The sequence below is a fragment of the Mixophyes fleayi genome, chromosome 12 (assembly GCF_038048845.1).
Source record: "Mixophyes fleayi isolate aMixFle1 chromosome 12, aMixFle1.hap1, whole genome shotgun sequence".
Classification (NCBI taxonomy): domain Eukaryota; kingdom Metazoa; phylum Chordata; class Amphibia; order Anura; family Limnodynastidae; genus Mixophyes; species Mixophyes fleayi.
Window position 1 is genome coordinate 84,434,557 of NC_134413.1, and position 20,181 is coordinate 84,454,737.

Consider the following 20,181-nt stretch of genomic DNA (forward strand, 5'->3'; position numbering starts at 1 on the left):
GTCAGACTTCTGGTTCCTGGGGACAGGTATTCCCTACGGATCTCTGATTATAACGGTAAGTCAGTGACCTGTGAGATGGGCTATGTCAGAAATCTGGCAGCACCAGGTGAGCAACAAATGGCTGTTTTGATAACCAGCCACTCTCTTGTACAGCGGGTGACTCGTACGACCCCCACGCACATGGAGTCATGTGATGAGGGAACAGAGAGCGACAGGACAGGGTACTCCTTCCTACCCCATGGTCTATAACATGCCCCACCCCATATGCTAATAATTACAAGGTGGGTGTGGCTTAAGGAACACTACAATAAAGTACATTTTATTAAAGGAATAATAACAGAACATTTGGTTCATTGTAAATAATACAGTGTCAACGTGTCCTTTGGTTTCTGTTATTAAACACTCCTCCCCTCACGGGGGTATCACAGTACGGAGGAGGCAGATTCAGCAGGCTGGCCGGTGGTATATAGAGGACGGCTCCTTTGTATAAAGCTGTGTGTACAGAGGGTGACGCAGCCGCCAGTCTCTGCCCTGTGTCCTGGTATTTATACAGTCCCTGTTTGTGTCCCTGAGCTGCGTAATAGGAGGAGCCGGGATCACCTGCGTACGTCCTGTATACCGGGGCCCCATCCCCGCAGCCACATACACTGTGCCACAGTCCTGGATGCAGAACCCCGGGGGAGGGGTCACACGGTCAGAACCGCGGGGGAGGGGTCACACGGTCAGAACCGCAGGGGAGGGGTCACACGGTCAGAAGCGCAGGCCCCTCCCCCTCAGGTCTCTCTTGGCCTCCTGGATCTGTTGCTGCAGCTCCTGCGCTGCGTCCTCACAGTCGTTGAACGTGGCCACGCGGTACCCGATGGTGGCCAAGGAGTAGCAGCCAAATGTGACCAGCAGGTAGACCGGGAACGGCCAGATCACCTCCCGATAGGCCCCGGGGAGCTCCAGGCCCAGGAGGTCAAAGGTCAGTGTGACCCAGGCTCCACCCAGTAGGATCACTCCCAGCAGCCACTGCGCCAGTTTCGTCATGTCCGAGGCTACAAAGAGAGGAAACAGACTACATCAGTGCCCTCTGTATAAGGACAGTCACCAGCCCTAACCTCTCTATAATGACAGTCACCGCCCCTAACCTCTCTATAAGGAGACCACCCCTAACCTCTCTATAAGGACAGTCACCGCTTCTAACCTCTCTATAAGGACAGTCACCGCCCCTAACCTCTCTATAAGGACAGTCACCGCCCCTAACCTCTCTATAAGGACAGTCACCGCCCCTAACCTCTCTATAAGGACACACCAGCCCTAACCTCTCTATAAGGACAGTCACCGCCCCTAACCTCTCTATAAGGACAGTCACCGCCCCTAACCTCTCTATAAGGAGACACCACCCCTAACCTCTCTATAAGGACAGTCACCGCCCCTAACCTCTCTATAAGGACAGACACCGCCCCTAACCTCTCTATAAGGACAGACACCGCCCCTAACCTCTCTATAAGGACAGTCACCGCCCCTAACATCTCTATAAGGACACACCAGCCCTAACCTCTCTATAAGGACAGACACCGCCCCTAACATCTCTATAAGGACAGACACCGCCCCTAACATCTCTATAAGGACAGACACCGCCCCTAACCTCTCTATAAGGACAGTCACCGCCCCTAACCTCTCTATAAGGACAGTCACCGCCCCTAACCTCTCTATAAGGACAGACACCGCCCCTAACCTCTCTATAAGGACAGTCACCGCCCCTAACATCTCTATAAGGACAGATACCGCCCCTAACCTCTCTATAAGGACAGACACCGCCCCTAACCTCTCTATAAGGACAGACACCGCCCCTAACCGCTCTGTAAGGACAGACACCACACCTAACAGCTCTGTAAGGACAGACACCCCTAACCTCTCTATAAGGACAGTCACCACCCCTAACCTCTCTATAAGGACAGTCACCGCCCCTAACCTCTCTATAAGGACAGTCACCGCACCTAACCTCTGTATAAGGACAGACACCGCCCCTAACCTCTCTATAAGGACAGACACCGCCCCTAACCTCTGTATAAGGACAGACACTCCTAACCTCTCTATAAGGACAGACACCACCCCTAACCTCTCTATAAGGACAGATACCACACCTAACCTCTCTATAAGGACAGACACCACACCTAAACTCTCTATAAGGACATACACCACACCTAACCTCTCTATAAGGACAGTCACCACCCCTAACCTCTCTATAAGGAAAGACACCCCTAACCTCTCTATAAGAACAGACACCCCAGCTAACCTCTCTATAAGGACAGTCACCACCCCTGACCTCTCTATAAGGACAGTCACCACCCCTAACCTCTCTATAAGGACATGCACAACCCCTAACCTCTCTATAAGGACATGCACAACCCCTAACCTCTCTATAAGGACAGACACCACACCTAACCTCTCTATAAGGACAGACACCACACCTAACCTCTCTATAAGGACAGACACCACACCTAACCTCTCTATAAGGACAGACACCACACCTAACCTCTCTATAAGGACAGACACACACCTAACCTCTCCTGAAGGACAGACACCACCCCTAACCTCTCTATAAGGACAGTCACCACTCCTAACCTCTCTATAAGGACATGCCAACCCCTAACCTCTCTATAAGGACATGCACAACCCCTAACCTCTCTATAAGGAAAGACACCCCTAACCTCTCTATAAGGACAGTCACCACCCCTAACCTCTCTATAAGGACATGCACAACCCCTAACCTCTCTATAAGGAAAGACACCCCAACCTCTCTATAAGAACAGACACCCCTAACCTCTCTATAAGGACAGTCACCGCCCCTAACCTCTCTATAAGGACAGTCACCACCCCTAACCTCTCTAAGTACAGTCACCTCCCCTAACCTCTCTATAAGGACAGACACCACCCCTAACCTCTCTATGTACAGTCACCTCCCCTAATCTCTCTATAAGGACAGACACCACCCCTAACCTCTCTATAAGGACAGTCACCACCCCTAACCTCTCTATAAGGACAGTCACCACCCCTAACCTCTCTATAAGGACAGTCACCACCCCTAACCTCTCTATAAGGACAGTCACCGCCCCTAACCTCTCTATAAGGACAGTCACCACCCCTAACCTCTCTATAAGGACAGTCACCGCCCCTAAGCTCTCTATAAGGACAGTCACCACCCCTAACCTCTCTATAAGGACAGTCACCGCCTCTAACCTCTCTATGTACAGTCACCTCCCCTAACCTCTCTATAAGGACAGTCACCGCCCCTAAGCTCTCTATAAGGACAGTCACCACCCCTAACCTCTCTATAAGGACAGTCACCGCCCCTAACCTCTCTATAAGGACAGTCACCGCCCCTAACCTCTCTATAAGGACAGTCACCGCCCCTAACCTCTCTATAAGGACAGTCACCACCCCTAACCTCTCTATAAGGACAGTCACCACCCCTAACCTCTCTATAAGGACAGACACCGCCCCTAACCTCTCTATAAGGACAGTCACCTCCCCTAACCTCTCTATAAGGACAGTCACCACCCCTAACCTCTCTATAAGGACAGTCACCGCCCCTAACCTCTCTATAAGGACAGACACCGCCCCTAACCTCTCTATGTACAGTCACCACCCCTAACCTCTCTATAAGGACAGTCACCACCCCTAACCTCTCTATGTACAGTCACCACCCCTAACCTCTCTATAAGGACAGTTACCTCCCCTAACCTCTATAAGGACAGACACCTCACCTAACCTCTCTATAAGGACAGTCACCTCCCCTAACCTCTCTATAAGGACAGTCACCTCCCCTAACCTCTCTATAAGGACAGTCACCGCCCCTAAGCTCTCTATAAGGACAGTCACCACCCCTAACCTCTCTATAAGGACAGTTACCTCCCCTAACCTCTCTATAAGGACAGTCACCGCCCCTAACCTCTCTATAAGGACAGACACCGCCCCTAACCTCTCTATAAGGACAGTCACCTCCCCTAACCTCTCTATAAGGACAGTCACCGCCCCTAACCTCTCTATAAGGAGACACCTCACCCTATCTCTGTATAAGGACAGTCACAGACCCTCTCTCTCTCTATGTACAGTCACCTCCCCCCACCCTCTATATAAGGACGGTCTCTCCCGCACATACCCGGCAGTTCCCCGCAGGTTCCTATGAGCTGTACTTCCGGTGCCGACTGTACGGGGATCAGTGAGGACCGGAAGTGTCTGCGCGGTGCCCGCCGGTAGATGTAGTCCTAGTGTCACGTGGTCTGTTCCAATGCCTGCTGCCCTATAGCTACACATCATATATATCATATTATATACACTATTATATATCATATTATATACACTATTATATATCTATATACACTATTATATATCATTATATATACTATTATATATCTATATACACTATTATATATCATTATATACACTATTATATATCATATTATATATCTATATACACATCATATATATCATATTATATACACTATTATATATCTATATACATATTATATATCATATTATATACACTATTATATATCTATATACACTATTATATATCTATATACACATCATATATATCATATTATATACACTATTATATATCTATATACACATCATATATATCATATTATATACACTATTATATATCTATATACACATTATATATCATATTATATACACTATTATATATCATATTATATACACTATTATATATCATATTATGTACACTATTATATATCTATATACACTATTATATATCATATTATATACACTATTATATATCTATATACACATCATATATATCATATTATATACACTATTATATATCTATATACACATTATATATCATATTATATACACTATTATATATCTATATACACTATTATATATCTATATACACATCATATATATCATATTATATACACTATTATATATCTATATACACATTATATATCATATTATATATCTATATACACATCATATATATCATATTATATACACTATTATATATCTATATACACATTATATATCATATTATATACACTATTATATATCATATTATATACACTATTATATATCATATTATATACACTATTATATATCTATATACACTATTATATATCTATATACACATCATATATATCATATTATATACACTATTATATATCTATATACACATTATATATCATATTATATACACTATTATATATCATATTATATACACTATTATATATCTATATACACTATTATATATCTATATACATATTATATATCATATTATATACACTATTATATATCTATATACATATTATATATCATATTATATACACTATTATATATCTATATACACATCATATATATCATATTATATACACTATTATATATCTATATACACATCATATTATATACACTATTATATATCTATATACACATCATATTATATACACTATTATATATCTATATACACTATTATATATCATATTATATATACTATTATATATCTATATACACTATTATATATCATATTATATACACTATTATATATCTATATACACATCATATATATCATATTATATACACTATTATATATCTATATACACTATTATATATCATATTATATATCTATATACACTATTATATATCATATTATATACACTATTAGTGTATATAGATATATAATATGATATATAATAGTGTATATAATATGATATATATGATGTGTATATAGATATATAATAGTGTATATAATATGATATATAATAGTGTATATAGATATATAATAGTATATATAATATGATATATAATAGTGTATATAGATATATAATAGTGTATATAATATGATGTGTATATAGATTTATATATCATATTATATACACTATTATATATCTATATACACATCATATATATCATATTATATACACTATTATATATCTATATACACTAATATATATCATATTATATACACTATTATATATCTATATACACATCATATATATCATATTATATACACTATTATATATCTATACACTATTATATATCATATTATATACACTATTATATATCTATATACACATCATATATATCATATTATATACATTATTATATATCATATTATATACACTATTATATATCTATACACTATTATATATCTATATATACACATCATATATATCATATTATATACACTATTATATATCTATATACACTATTATATATCATATTATATATCTATACACTATTATATATCATATTATATACACTATTATATATCTATATACACTATTATATATCATATTATATACACTATTATATATCTATACACTATTATATATCATATTATATACACTATTATATATCTATACACTATTATATATCTATATACACATCATATATATCATATTATATATCTATATACACTATTATATATCATATTATATACACTATTATATATCTATATACACATCATATATATCATATTATATATCTATATACACTATTATATATCATATTATATACACTATTATATATCATATTATATACACTATTATATATCAGCAGAGCCTCTCAGCCCACAGAGCTACTCACCCTGCAGAGCCTCTCACCCTCAGAGCATCTCACCCCGAAGAGCCTGTCACCCATCAGTGCCTTTCACCCTGCGGAGCTTCTCACCCTCAGAGCATCACATATACACCCCGCAGAGCCTCTCACCTCGCAGAGCCTCTCACCCTCAGAGCATGACATATACACCCCGCAGAGCCTCTCACCCCGCAGAGCCTCTCACCTCTCAGAGCCTCTCACCCCGCAGAGCATCACATATACACCCAGCAGAGCCTCTCACCCTCAGAGCATCACATATACACCCCGCAGAGCCTCTCACCTCGCAGAGCATCACATATACACCCTGCAGAGCCTCTCACCCCGCAGAGCATCACATATACACCCCGCAGAGCCTCTCACCCCGCAGAGCATCACATATACACCCAGCAGAGCCTCTCACCCCGCAGAGCATCACATATACACCCAGCAGAGCCTCTCACCCTCAGAGCATCACATATACACCCCGCAGAGCCTCTCACCTCGGAGAGCATCACATATACACCCCGCAGAGCATCACATATACACCCCGCAGAGCCTCTCACCTCGCAGAGCATCACATATACACCCCGCAGAGCCTCTCACCCCGCAGAGCATCACATATACACCCCGCAGAGCCTCTCACCCTCAGAGCATCACATATACACCCCGCAGAGCCTCTCACCTCGCAGAGCATCACATATACACCCCGCAGAGCCTCTCACCCCGCAGAGCATCACATATACACCCCGCAGAGCCTCTCACCCCGCAGAGCATCACATATACACCCCGCAGAGCCTCTCACCTCGCAGAGCATCACATATACACCCCGCAGAGCCTCTCACCCCGCAGAGCATCACATATACACCCAGCAGAGCCTCTCACCCTCAGAGCATCACATATACACCCCGCAGAGCCTCTCACCTCGCAGAGCCTCTCACCCTCAGAGCATGACATATACACCCCGCAGAGCCTCTCACCCCGCAGAGCCTCTCACCTCTCAGAGCCTCTCACCTCTCAGAGCATCACATATACACCCAGCAGAGCATCACATATACACCCCGCAGATCCTCTCACCCCGCAGAGCATCACATATACACCCCGCAGAGCCTCTCACCTTCAGAGTATCACATATGCACCCCGCAGAGCCTCTCACCTCGCAGAGCATCACATATACACCCCGCAGAGCCTCTCACCCCGCAGAGCATCACATATACACCCCGCAGAGCCTCTCACCTCGCAGAGCATCACATATACACCCCGCAGAGCCTCTCACCCCGCAGAGCATCACATATACACCCCGCAGAGCCTCTCACCCTCAGAGCATCACATATACACCCCGCAGAGCCTCTCACCTCGCAGAGCATCACATATACACCCCGCAGAGCCTCTCACCCCGCAAAGCATCACATATACACCCCGCAGAGCCTCTCACCCCGCAGAGCATCACATATACACCCCGCAGAGCCTCTCACCTCGCAGAGCATCACATATACACCCCGCAGAGCCTCTCACCCCGCAGAGCATCACATATACACCCAGCAGAGCCTCTCACCCCGCAGAGCATCACATATACACCCAGCAGAGCATCACATATACACCCCGCAGATCCTCTCACCCCGCAGAGCATCACATATACACCCCGCAGAGCCTCTCACCTTCAGAGTATCACATATGCACCCCGCAGAGCCTCTCACCCCGCAAAGCCTCTCACCTCGCAGAGCCTCTCACCCCGCAGAGCCTCACATATACACCCAACAGAGCCTCTCACCCTCAGAGCATCACATATACACCCCGCAGAGCCACTCACCCTCAGAGCATCACATATACACCCCGCAGAGCCTCTCACCCCGCAGAGCCTCTCACCCTCAGAGTATCACATATACACCCCGCAGAGCCTCTCACCCCGCAGAGCCTCTCACCCTCAGAGTATCACATATACACCCCGCAGAGCCTCTCACCCCGCAGAGCCTCTCACCTCGCAGAGCCTCTCACCCCGCAGAGCCTCTCACCCCGCAGAGCATCACATATACACCCCGCAGAGCCTCACACCCCGCAGAGCCTCACACCTTGCAGAGCATCACATATACACCCCGCAGAGCCTCTCACCCCGCAGAGTCTCTCACCCTGCAAAGCATCACATATAAACCCCGCAGAGCCTCTCATCTCGCAGAGCATCACATATACACCCCGCAGAGCCTCACACCCCGCAGAGCATCACATATACACCCCGCAGAGCCTCTCACCCCGCAGAGCCTCACATATACACCCAGCAGAGCCTCTCACCCTCAGAGCATCACATATACACCCCGTAGAGCCTCTCACCCTCAGAGCATTACATATACACCCCGCAGAGCCTCTCACCCCGCAGAGCCTCTCACCCTCAGAGTATCACATATACACCCCGCAGAGCCTCTCACCCCGCAGAGCCTCTCAACTCGCAGAGCCTCACATATACACCCCGCAGATCCTCTCACCTCGCAGAACCTCTCACCTCGCAGAGCATCACATATACACCCCGCAGAGCCTCACACCCCACAGAGCATCACATATACACCCGCAGAGTCTCTCACCCTGCAAAGCATCACATATACACCCCGCAGAGCCTCTCACCCCGCAGAGCCTCTCACCCTGCAAAGCATCACATATAAACCCCGCAGAGCCTCTCACCCCGCAGAACCTCACATATACACCCAGCAGAGCCTCTCACCCTCAGAGTATCACATATACACCCCGCAGAGCCTCTCACCCCACAGAGCCTCTCACCCCACAGAGCCTCTCACCTCGCAGAGCCTCACATATACACCCCGCAGAGCCTCTCATCTCGCAGAGCATCACATATACACCCTGCAGAGCCTCACACCCCGCAGAGCCTCACACCCAGCAGAGCCTCACATATACACCCCGCAGAGCCTCTCACCCCGCAGAGCCTCTCACCCTGCAAAGCATCACATATAAACCCCGCAGAGCCTCTCACCCCGCAGAGCCTCTCACCCCACAGAGCCTCTCACCTCGCAGAGCCTCACATATACACCCCGCAGAGCCTCTCATCTCGCAGAGCATCACATATACACCCTGCAGAGCCTCACACCCCGCAGAGCCTCACACCCAGCAGAGCCTCACATATACACCCCGCAGAGCCTCTCACCCCGCAGAGCCTCTCACCCTGCAAAGCATCACATATAAACCCCGCAGAGCCTCTCACCCCGCAGAGCATCACATATACACCCAGCAGAGCCTCTCACCCTCAGAGCATCACATATACACCCCGCAGAGCCTCTCACCCCGCAGAGCCTCTCACCCTCAGAGCATCACATATACACCCCGCAGAGCCTCTCACCTCTCAGAGCCTCTCACCCCGCAGAGCCTCTCACCCGCAGAGCATAACATATACACCAAACAGAGCCTCTCACCCTCAGAGCATCACATATACACCCCGCAGATCCTCTCACCCCACAGAGCCTCTCACCTCTCAGAGCCTCTCACCCCGCAGAGCATAACATATACACCCAACAGAGCCTCTCACCCTCAGAGCATCACATATACACCCAGCAGAGCCTCTCACCCTCAGAGTATCACATATACACCCCGCAGAGCCTCTCACCCCGCAAAGCCTCTCACCTCGCAGAGCCTCTCACCCCGCAGAGCCTCACATATACACCCCGCAGAGCCTCTCACCCTCAGAGTATCACATATACACCCGGCAGAGCCTCTCACCCTCAGAGTATCACATATACACCCGGCAGAGCCTCTCACCCCACAGAGCCTCTTACCCTCAGAGCATCACATATACACCCGGCAGAGCCTCTCACCCCGCAGAGCCTCACATATACACCCGGCAGAGCCTCTCACCCCGCAGAGCCTCACATATACACCCAGCAGAGCCTCTCACCCTCAGAGCATCACATATACACCCCGCAGAGCCTCTCACCTCGCAGAGCCTCTCACCTTCAGAGTATCACATATGCACCCCGCAGAGCCTCTCACCCCGCAAAGCCTCTCACCTCGCAGAGCCTCTCACCCCGCAGAGCCTCACATATACACCCAACAGAGCCTCTCACCCTCAGAGCATCACATATACACCCCGCAGAGCCACTCACCCTCAGAGCATCACATATACACCCCGCAGAGCCTCTCACCCCGCAGAGCCTCTCACCCTCAGAGTATCACATATACACCCCGCAGAGCCTCTCACCCCGCAGAGCCTCTCACCCCGCAGAGCCTCACACCTTGCAGAGCATCACATATACACCCCGCAGAGCCTCTCACCTTCAGAGTATCACATATGCACCCCGCAGAGCCTCTCACCCCGCAAAGCCTCTCACCTCGCAGAGCCTCTCACCCCGCAGAGCCTCACATATACACCCAACAGAGCCTCTCACCCTCAGAGCATCACATATACACCCCGCAGAGCCACTCACCCTCAGAGCATCACATATACACCCCGCAGAGCCTCTCACCCCGCAGAGCCTCTCACCCTCAGAGTATCACATATACACCCCGCAGAGCCTCTCACCCCGCAGAGCCTCTCACCCTCAGAGTATCACATATACACCCCGCAGAGCCTCTCACCCCGCAGAGCCTCTCACCTCGCAGAGCCTCTCACCCCGCAGAGCCTCACACCCCGCAGAGCATCACATATACACCCCGCAGAGCCTCACACCCCGCAGAGCCTCACACCTTGCAGAGCATCACATATACACCCCGCAGAGCCTCTCACCCCGCAGAGTCTCTCACCCTGCAAAGCATCACATATAAACCCCGCAGAGCCTCTCATCTCGCAGAGCATCACATATACACCCCGCAGAGCCTCACACCCCGCAGAGCATCACATATACACCCCGCAGAGCCTCTCACCCCGCAGAACCTCACATATACACCCAGCAGAGCCTCTCACCCTCAGAGCATCACATATACACCCCGTAGAGCCTCTCACCCTCAGAGCATTACATATACACCCCGCAGAGCCTCTCACCCCGCAGAGCCTCTCACCCTCAGAGTATCACATATACACCCCGCAGAGCCTCTCACCCCGCAGAGCCTCTCACCTCGCAGAGCCTCACATATACACCCCGCAGATCCTCTCACCTCGCAGAACCTCTCACCTCGCAGAGCATCACATATACACCCCGCAGAGCCTCACACCCCACAGAGCATCACATATACACCCGCAGAGTCTCTCACCCTGCAAAGCATCACATATACACCCCGCAGAGCCTCTCACCCCGCAGAGCCTCTCACCCTGCAAAGCATCACATATAAACCCCGCAGAGCCTCTCACCCCGCAGAGCCTCTCACCTTGCAGAGCCTCTCACCCTGCAGAGCCTCACATATACACCCAGCAGAGCCTCTCACCCTCAGAGCATCACATATACACCCCGCAGAGCCTCTCACCCCGCAGAACCTCACATATACACCCCGCAGAGCCTCTCACCCCGCAGAGCCTCTCACCCTGCAAAGCATCACATATAAACCCCGCAGAGCCTCTCACCCCGCAGAGCCTCTCACCCCACAGAGCCTCTCACCTCGCAGAGCCTCACATATACACCCCGCAGAGCCTCTCATCTCGCAGAGCATCACATATACACCCTGCAGAGCCTCACACCCCGCAGAGCCTCACACCCAGCAGAGCCTCACATATACACCCCGCAGAGCCTCTCACCCCGCAGAGCCTCTCACCCTGCAGAGCATCACATATAAACCCCGCAGAGCCTCTCACCCCGCAGAGCATCACATATACACCCAGCAGAGCCTCTCACCCTCAGAGCATCACATATACACCCCGCAGAGCCTCTCACCCCGCAGAGCCTCTCACCCTCAGAGCATCACATATACACCCCGCAGAGCCTCTCACCTCTCAGAGCCTCTCACCCCGCAGAGCCTCTCACCCCGCAGAGCATAACATATACACCAAACAGAGCCTCTCACCCTCAGAGCATCACATATACACCCCGCAGATCCTCTCACCCCACAGAGCCTCTCACCTCTCAGAGCCTCTCACCCCGCAGAGCATAACATATACACCCAACAGAGCCTCTCACCCTCAGAGCATCACATATACACCCAGCAGAGCCTCTCACCCTCAGAGTATCACATATACACCCCGCAGAGCCTCTCACCTCGCAGAGCCTCTCACCCTCAGAGCATGACATATACACCCCGCAGAGCCTCTCACCCCGCAGAGCCTCTCACCCCGCAGAGCATCACATATACACCCAGCAGAGCATCACATATACACCCCGCAGATCCTCTCACCCCGCAGAGCATCACATATACACCCCGCAGAGCCTCACACCCCGCAGAGCCTCACACCTTGCAGAGCATCACATATACACCCCGCAGAGCCTCTCACCCCGCAGAGTCTCTCACCCTGCAAAGCATCACATATAAACCCCGCAGAGCCTCTCATCTCGCAGAGCATCACATATACACCCCGCAGAGCCTCACACCCCGCAGAGCATCACATATACACCCCGCAGAGCCTCTCACCCCGCAGAGCCTCACATATACACCCCGTAGAGCCTCTCACCCTCAGAGCATTACATATACACCCCGCAGAGCCTCTCACCCCGCAGATCCTCTCACCTCGCAGAACCTCTCACCTCGCAGAGCATCACATATACACCCCGCAGAGCCTCACACCCCACAGAGCATCACATATACACCCGCAGAGTCTCTCACCCTGCAAAGCATCACATATACACCCCGCAGAGCCTCTCACCCCGCAGAGCCTCTCACCCTGCAAAGCATCACATATAAACCCCGCAGAGCCTCTCACCCCGCAGAGCCTCTCACCTTGCAGAGCCTCTCACCTTGCAGAGCCTCACATATACACCCAGCAGAGCCTCTCACCCTCAGAGCATCACATATACACCCCGCAGAGCCTCTCACCCCGCAGAACCTCACATATACACCCAGCAGAGCCTCTCACCCTCAGAGTATCACATATACACCCCGCAGAGCCTCACACCCCGCAGAGCCTCACACCCAGCAGAGCCTCACATATACACCCCGCAGAGCCTCTCACCCCGCAGAGCATCACATATACACCCTGCAGAGCCTCACACCCCGCAGAGCCTCACACCCAGCAGAGCCTCACATATACACCCCGCAGAGCCTCTCATCTCGCAGAGCATCACATATACACCCTGCAGAGCCTCACACCCCGCAGAGCCTCACACCCCGCAGAGCCTCACATATACACCCCGCAGAGCCTCTCACCCCGCAGAGCCTCTCACCCTGCAAAGCATCACATATAAACCCCGCAGAGCCTCTCACCCCGCAGAGCCTCTCACCCCGCAGAGCATCACATATACACCCAGCAGAGCCTCTCACCCTCAGAGCATCACATATACACCCTGCAGAGCCTCTCACCCCGCAGAGCATCATATATACACCCCGCAGAGCCTCTCACCCCGCAGAGCCTCTCACCCTCAGAGCATCACATATACACCCCGAAGATCCTCTCACCCCGCAGAGCATCATATATACACCCCGCAGAGCCTCTCACCCCGCAGAGCCTCTCACCCTCAGAGCATCACATATACACCCCGCAGAGCCTCTCACCTCTCAGAGCCTCTCACCCCGCAGAGCATCACATATACACCCAACAGAGCCTCTCACCCTCAGAGCATCACATATACACCCCGCAGATCCTCTCACCCCACAGAGCCTCTCACCTCTCAGAGCCTCTCACCCTGCAGAGCATAACATATACACCCAACAGAGCCTCTCACCCTCAGAGCATCACATATACACCCAGCAGAGCCTCTCACCCTCAGAGTATCACATATACATCCCGCAGAGCCTCTCACCCTCAGAGTATCACATATACACCCCGCAGAGCCTCTCACCCCGCAAAGCCTCTCACCTCGCAGAGCCTCTCACCCCGCAGAGCCTCACATATACACCCCGCAGAGCCTCTCACCCTCAGAGTATCACATATACACCCGGCAGAGCCTCTCACCCTCAGAGTATCACATATACACCCGGCAGAGCCTCTCACCCCGCAGAGCCTCTTACCCTCAGAGCATCACATATACACCCGGCAGAGCCTCTCACCCCGCAGAGCCTCACATATACACCCGGCAGAGCCTCTCACCCCGCAGAGCCTCACATATACACCCAGCAGAGCCTCTCACCCTCAGAGCATCACATATACACCCCGCAGAGCCTCTCACCCTCAGAGTATCACATATACACCCCGCAGAGCCTCTCACCTCGCAGAGCCTCACATATACACCCTGCAGAGCCTCTCACCTCGCAGAGCATCACATATACACCCCGCAGAGCCTCACACCCCGCAGAGCCTCACACCCCGCAGATCCTCACATATACACCCGCAGAGCCTCTCACCCTGCAAAGCATCACATATACACCCCGCAGAGCCTCTCACCCCGCAGAGCCTCTCACCCCGCAAAGCATCACATATACACCCCGCGGAGCCTCTCACCCTCAGAGCATCACATATACACCCCGCAGAGCCTCTCACCTGTCAGAGCCTCTCACCCCACAGAGCATCACATATACACCCAGCAGAGCCTCTCACCCTCAGAGCATCACATATACACCCCGCAGATCCTCTCACCCCGCAGAGCATCACATATACACCCAGCAGAGCCTCTCACCCTCAGAGCATCACATATACACCCCGCAGAGCCTCTCACCCTCAGAGTATCACATATACACCCCGCAGAGCCTCTCACCCCGCAGAGCCTCTCACCCTCAGAGCATCACATATACACCCCGCAGAGCCTCTCACCCTCAGAGCATCACATATACACCCCACAGAGCCTCTCACCCTGCAAAGCATCACATATAAACCCCGCAGAGCCTCTCACCCCGCAGAGCTTCTCACCCCGCAGAGCCTCACATATACACCCAGCAGAGCCTCTCACCCTCAGAGCATCACATATACACCCCGCAGAGCCTCTCACCCTCACAGTATCACATATACACCCCGCAGAGCCTCTCACCCTCAGAGCATGACATATACACCCCGCAGAGCCTCTCACCCCGCAGAGCCTCTCACCTCTCAGAGCCTCTCACCCCGCAGAGCATCACATATACACCCAGCAGAGCCTCTCACCCTCAGAGCATCACATATACACCCCGCAGATCCTCTCACCCCGCAGAGCATCACATATACACCCAGCAGAGCCTCTCACCCTCAGAGCATCACATATACACCCCGCAGAGCCTCTCACCCCGCAAAGCCTCTCACCTCGCAGAGCCTCTCACCCCGCAGAGCCTCACATATACACCCAACAGAGCCTCTCACCCCGCAGAGCCTCACATATACACCCCGCAGAGCCTCTCACCCCGCAGAGCCTTACATATACACCCAGCAGAGCCTCTCACCCTCAGAGCATCACATATATACCCCGCAGAGCCTCTCACCCTCAGAGCATCACATATACACCCCGCAGAGCCTCTCACCCTCAGAGTATCACATATACACCCCGCAGAGCCTCTCACCCTCAGAGTATCACATATACACCCCGCAGAGCCTCTCACCCTCAGAGCATCACATATACACCCCGCAGAGCCTCTCACCCCGCAGAGCCTCTCACCTCTCAGAGCCTCTCACCCTGCAGAGCATCACATATACACCCAGCAGAGCCTCTCACCCTCAGAGCATCACATATACACCCCGCAGATCCTCTCACCCCGCAGAGCATCACATATACACCCAGCAGAGCCTCTCACCCTCAGAGCATCACATGTACACCCCACAGAGCCTCTCACCCCGCAAAGCCTCTCACCCCGCAGAGCCTCACATATACACCCAACAGAGCCTCTCACCCTCAGAGCATCACATATACACCCCGCAGAGCCTCTTACCCTCAGAGCATCACATATACACCCCGCAGAGCCTCTCACCCTCAGAGTATCACATATAATCACATATACACCCCGCAGAGCCTCACATATACACCCAGCAGAGCATCACATATATACCCCGCAGAGCCTCTCACCCTCAGAGCATCACATATACACCCAGCAGAGCCTCTCACCCTCAGAGCATCACATATACACCCCGCAGAGCCTCTAACCCTCAGAGCATCACATATACACCCCGCAGAGCCTCTAAACCTCAGAGCATCACATACACCCCGCAGAGCCTCTCACCCCCAGAGCATCACATATACACCCCGCAGAGCCTCTCACCCCGCAGAGCCTCACATATACACCCCGCAGAGCCTCTCACCCCGCAGAGCCTCACATATACACCCCGCAGAGCCTCTCACCCCGCAGAGCCTCACATATACACCCCGCAGAACCTCTCACCTCGCAGAGCATCACATATACACCCCGCAGAGCCTCACACCCCACAGAGCATCACATACACACCCTGCAGAGCCTCTCACTCAACAGCGCATACCATCCTGCAGAGCGTCTTACCCTGCAGAGCATCTCACATTGCAGTCCCTCATATTGAACAGGGCCCTGACAGCTGGCTGCAGCGTTCTGCACATAGATCACCAGACACATCTCTCCAATGGCTGCAGAGTATTGCACAGCACTGCGCCCGCAGGTCACCTGATCTCTTTGTAATGTAAATCTCACCCAATGACCGATCTGATGATTGACACCTGCAGGTAGTGGACACAATCATCTAATTACCAATATACGGTCACATGAATACTGGAGGCGCCGGCATAGTCTGCAAACCACTGGGTGACCGCTGCCCCATGGATGGGGCATTATCATCACCATTTATTTATATAGCGCCACTAATTCCACAGCGCTGTACAGAGAACTCACTCACATCAGTCCCTGCCCCATTGGAGCTTACAGTCTAAATTCCCTAATACACACACACACACACACACAGACACACACACAGACACACACACCAGGGTGAATTTTGATAGCAGCCAATTAACCTACCAGTATGTTTTTGGAGGAAACCAGAGCACCCAGAGGAAACCCACTCAAACACAGGGAGAACATACAAACTCCACACAGATAAGGCCATGGTCGGTAATTGAACTCATGACCCCAGTGCTGTGAGGCAGAAGTGCTAACCACTGAGTCACCGTGCTGCCCTTATACCCCTCACATTACGGCACCACCAGAACCTGTCGCTGCTGGAAACAAGGACTCAGCGCTGGGGTTGGCGTTTGTCGTGAACATGGTGAAGGATGATTCTTCTGACCGTCCTCCGCTGCTCGGGAGTCCATTACCTGTGCTCTATGTACCCCTGAACCCACAAACATACATTGCCCGGTGTGATTATTATTATCATTTATATAGCACCAAGTGTGCAAGCCCTTATAGTGTAATTACCTCAGTATGTCTTCACCTGGAGGAATCACGCAAACACGGGGAGAACATACAAACACCCATGACCCCAGTGCTGTGAGAGCATCATGAGAGGTTTCTGTACTGAAATCTGCTCTGTAGGGATCTGGTGTTGCATTATTATACATGACCCAGAGCATGCTGGGATGTTAGTGCATGAGCCACACCTGTGCATCAGCTTCCAATATGCTTGGTGTCCCTCATTTCCCCAGGTGTTTCCATTACCTGTGTGACTGCAGTGACCCCTGGTGGCTGTCCTAGTCATTACACACTGTTATTCCAGTGACTGTAACAGATAGATAGAGGGAGCCCCCCAGTGCCAGCGACGCATCTCCGGTGACCCCGCCACTGGCGACAATAACAGGAAACACTTGTTTGTGCAGCAGAGTGTGAGACAGGAAGCAGCTGGGCTGGAAGCTGCGCTCCCAGTATATTCCCAGGATCCCCCAGCAGTACAGGGGTAACTGTGCAGGAAGGTGGTGTTACCCATAGCAACCAGTCGTTTACCTGTGTACTAGACAGAGAATGGGCGATACTGTCCACGCAGACACACATGTAGTTAGTATGAGCTCGGGGCCGTCGGGACATCAGCCGTGTTAGTATAGGACCGTGGGATTATTAGCTTAAAGTTTATCCAGAGAATAATATATACAATTAATAATAATAATAATAATAATAATAATAATATATATAATAATACTATATATAATAACACTATATATAATAATAATATATATAATAAAATATAATAATACAATATACAATAATAATACTATATATAATAATAACATATAACAATAATAAAATATATAATAATACAATATATAATAATAATAATAATACTATATATAATAATAATGATGATACTATATAGAATGGCAGTACTGCATATATATATATATATATATATATATATATATATATATATATATATATATATATAGAGAGAGAGAGAGAGAGAGAGAGAGAGAGAGAGATAAAATAATAATAGTACAATATATAATAATGGAAAATAAGCCTCTATTTATTTACCGTGTTAGAACATTTTGGTAATTTTGTTGCTAATTGTTATTTCTCTGCTATATTATGACTGATATCTATTATAGCACCACCTCCCCCTGCTGGCCACCAGCAGGTACTGCACAGCAGACATCTAGTAATAGACTTAGTGGGTCTGTTCTCCTGCACACAGATACAGGCTGGGGGGGGATACGTCACCTCTTATCCCTGTTTTCTGGGGCCATACACAGGATAAGTCCTGGTTTACAGTCAGGTTATGGACACCGCAGTAAATATCCATGTGCCAGCCCCCACTCCGCTGTTCTGTGTGACCCGGTGAACAGAACAATACCAGGCTGGCAGGAGAGCGGCACAGAGCGAGGGGAAATGAGACACTTTCCCACTGAGCGGCTGCCAAACACTTACTGTTCCCACACAGGAGTTAGCGTTACAGGAAGTGTCTGCACAATATGCTCTATGGGAGAGAGGTTACAGCTACGGCAGCGACTCACACGGTCCTCACACGGTCCTCACACGGTCCTCACACTCGTCACACGGTCCTCACACAGTCCTCACACGGTCCTCACACTCCTCACACGGTACTCACACGGTCCTCACACGGTCCTCACACTCCTCACACGGTACTCACACTCCTCACACGGTCCTCACACGGTCCTCACACGGTCCTCACACTCCTCACACGGTCCTCACACTCCTCACACGGTCCTCACACGGTCCTCACACTCCTCACACGGTCCTCACAGTCCTCACACGGTCCTCACACTCCTCACACGGTCCTCACACTCCTCACACGGTCCTTACACGGTCCTCACACTCCTCACACGGTCCTCACACTCCTCACACAGTCCTCACACGGTCCTCACACAGTCCTCACGCGGTCCTCACACGGTCCTCACACAGTCCTCACACGGTCCTCACACTCCTCACACAGTCCTCACACGGTCCTCACACGGTCCCTCACACGGTACTCACAGTCCTCACACGGTCCTCACACATTACTCACAGTCCTCACACGGTCCTCACACAGTACTCACATGGTCCTCAAACAGTACTCACAGTCCTCACACGGTCCTCACACAGTACTCACAGTCCTCACACGGTCATGGGCCCCTTATGGTCCCGGCTGTGTCAGGTATATGTCACATACACTTACACCCATGTTTATAACCATTTGTTTTGTTTGCAAAATACGTATTCGCCATTCGGCATCAATAAACCCTCTAATGCAGTAGAAGCAGCGTTGCCCCCATCCTGCCCTCTCCAGGTGCCAGCGGC

The 20,181-nt window shown here is 49.9% G+C and overlaps 1 protein-coding gene across 1 annotated transcript; it reads right to left on the minus strand.

Moving 5' to 3' along the window:
- Positions 1 to 286: 286 nt before the first annotated feature.
- Positions 287 to 17,968, minus strand: DPM3 (dolichyl-phosphate mannosyltransferase subunit 3, regulatory). Its single transcript, XM_075193321.1, has 3 exons — positions 17,872 to 17,968; positions 4,148 to 4,294; positions 287 to 1,037 (listed from the first exon to the last, which is right to left on the minus strand). Exon 3 carries the CDS (start codon positions 1,027 to 1,029, stop codon positions 751 to 753), a length of 279 nt encoding a protein of 92 aa, XP_075049422.1. The 5' UTR covers positions 1,030 to 1,037; positions 4,148 to 4,294; positions 17,872 to 17,968; the 3' UTR covers positions 287 to 750.
- Between the last annotated feature and the right edge of the window lie 2,213 nt (positions 17,969 to 20,181).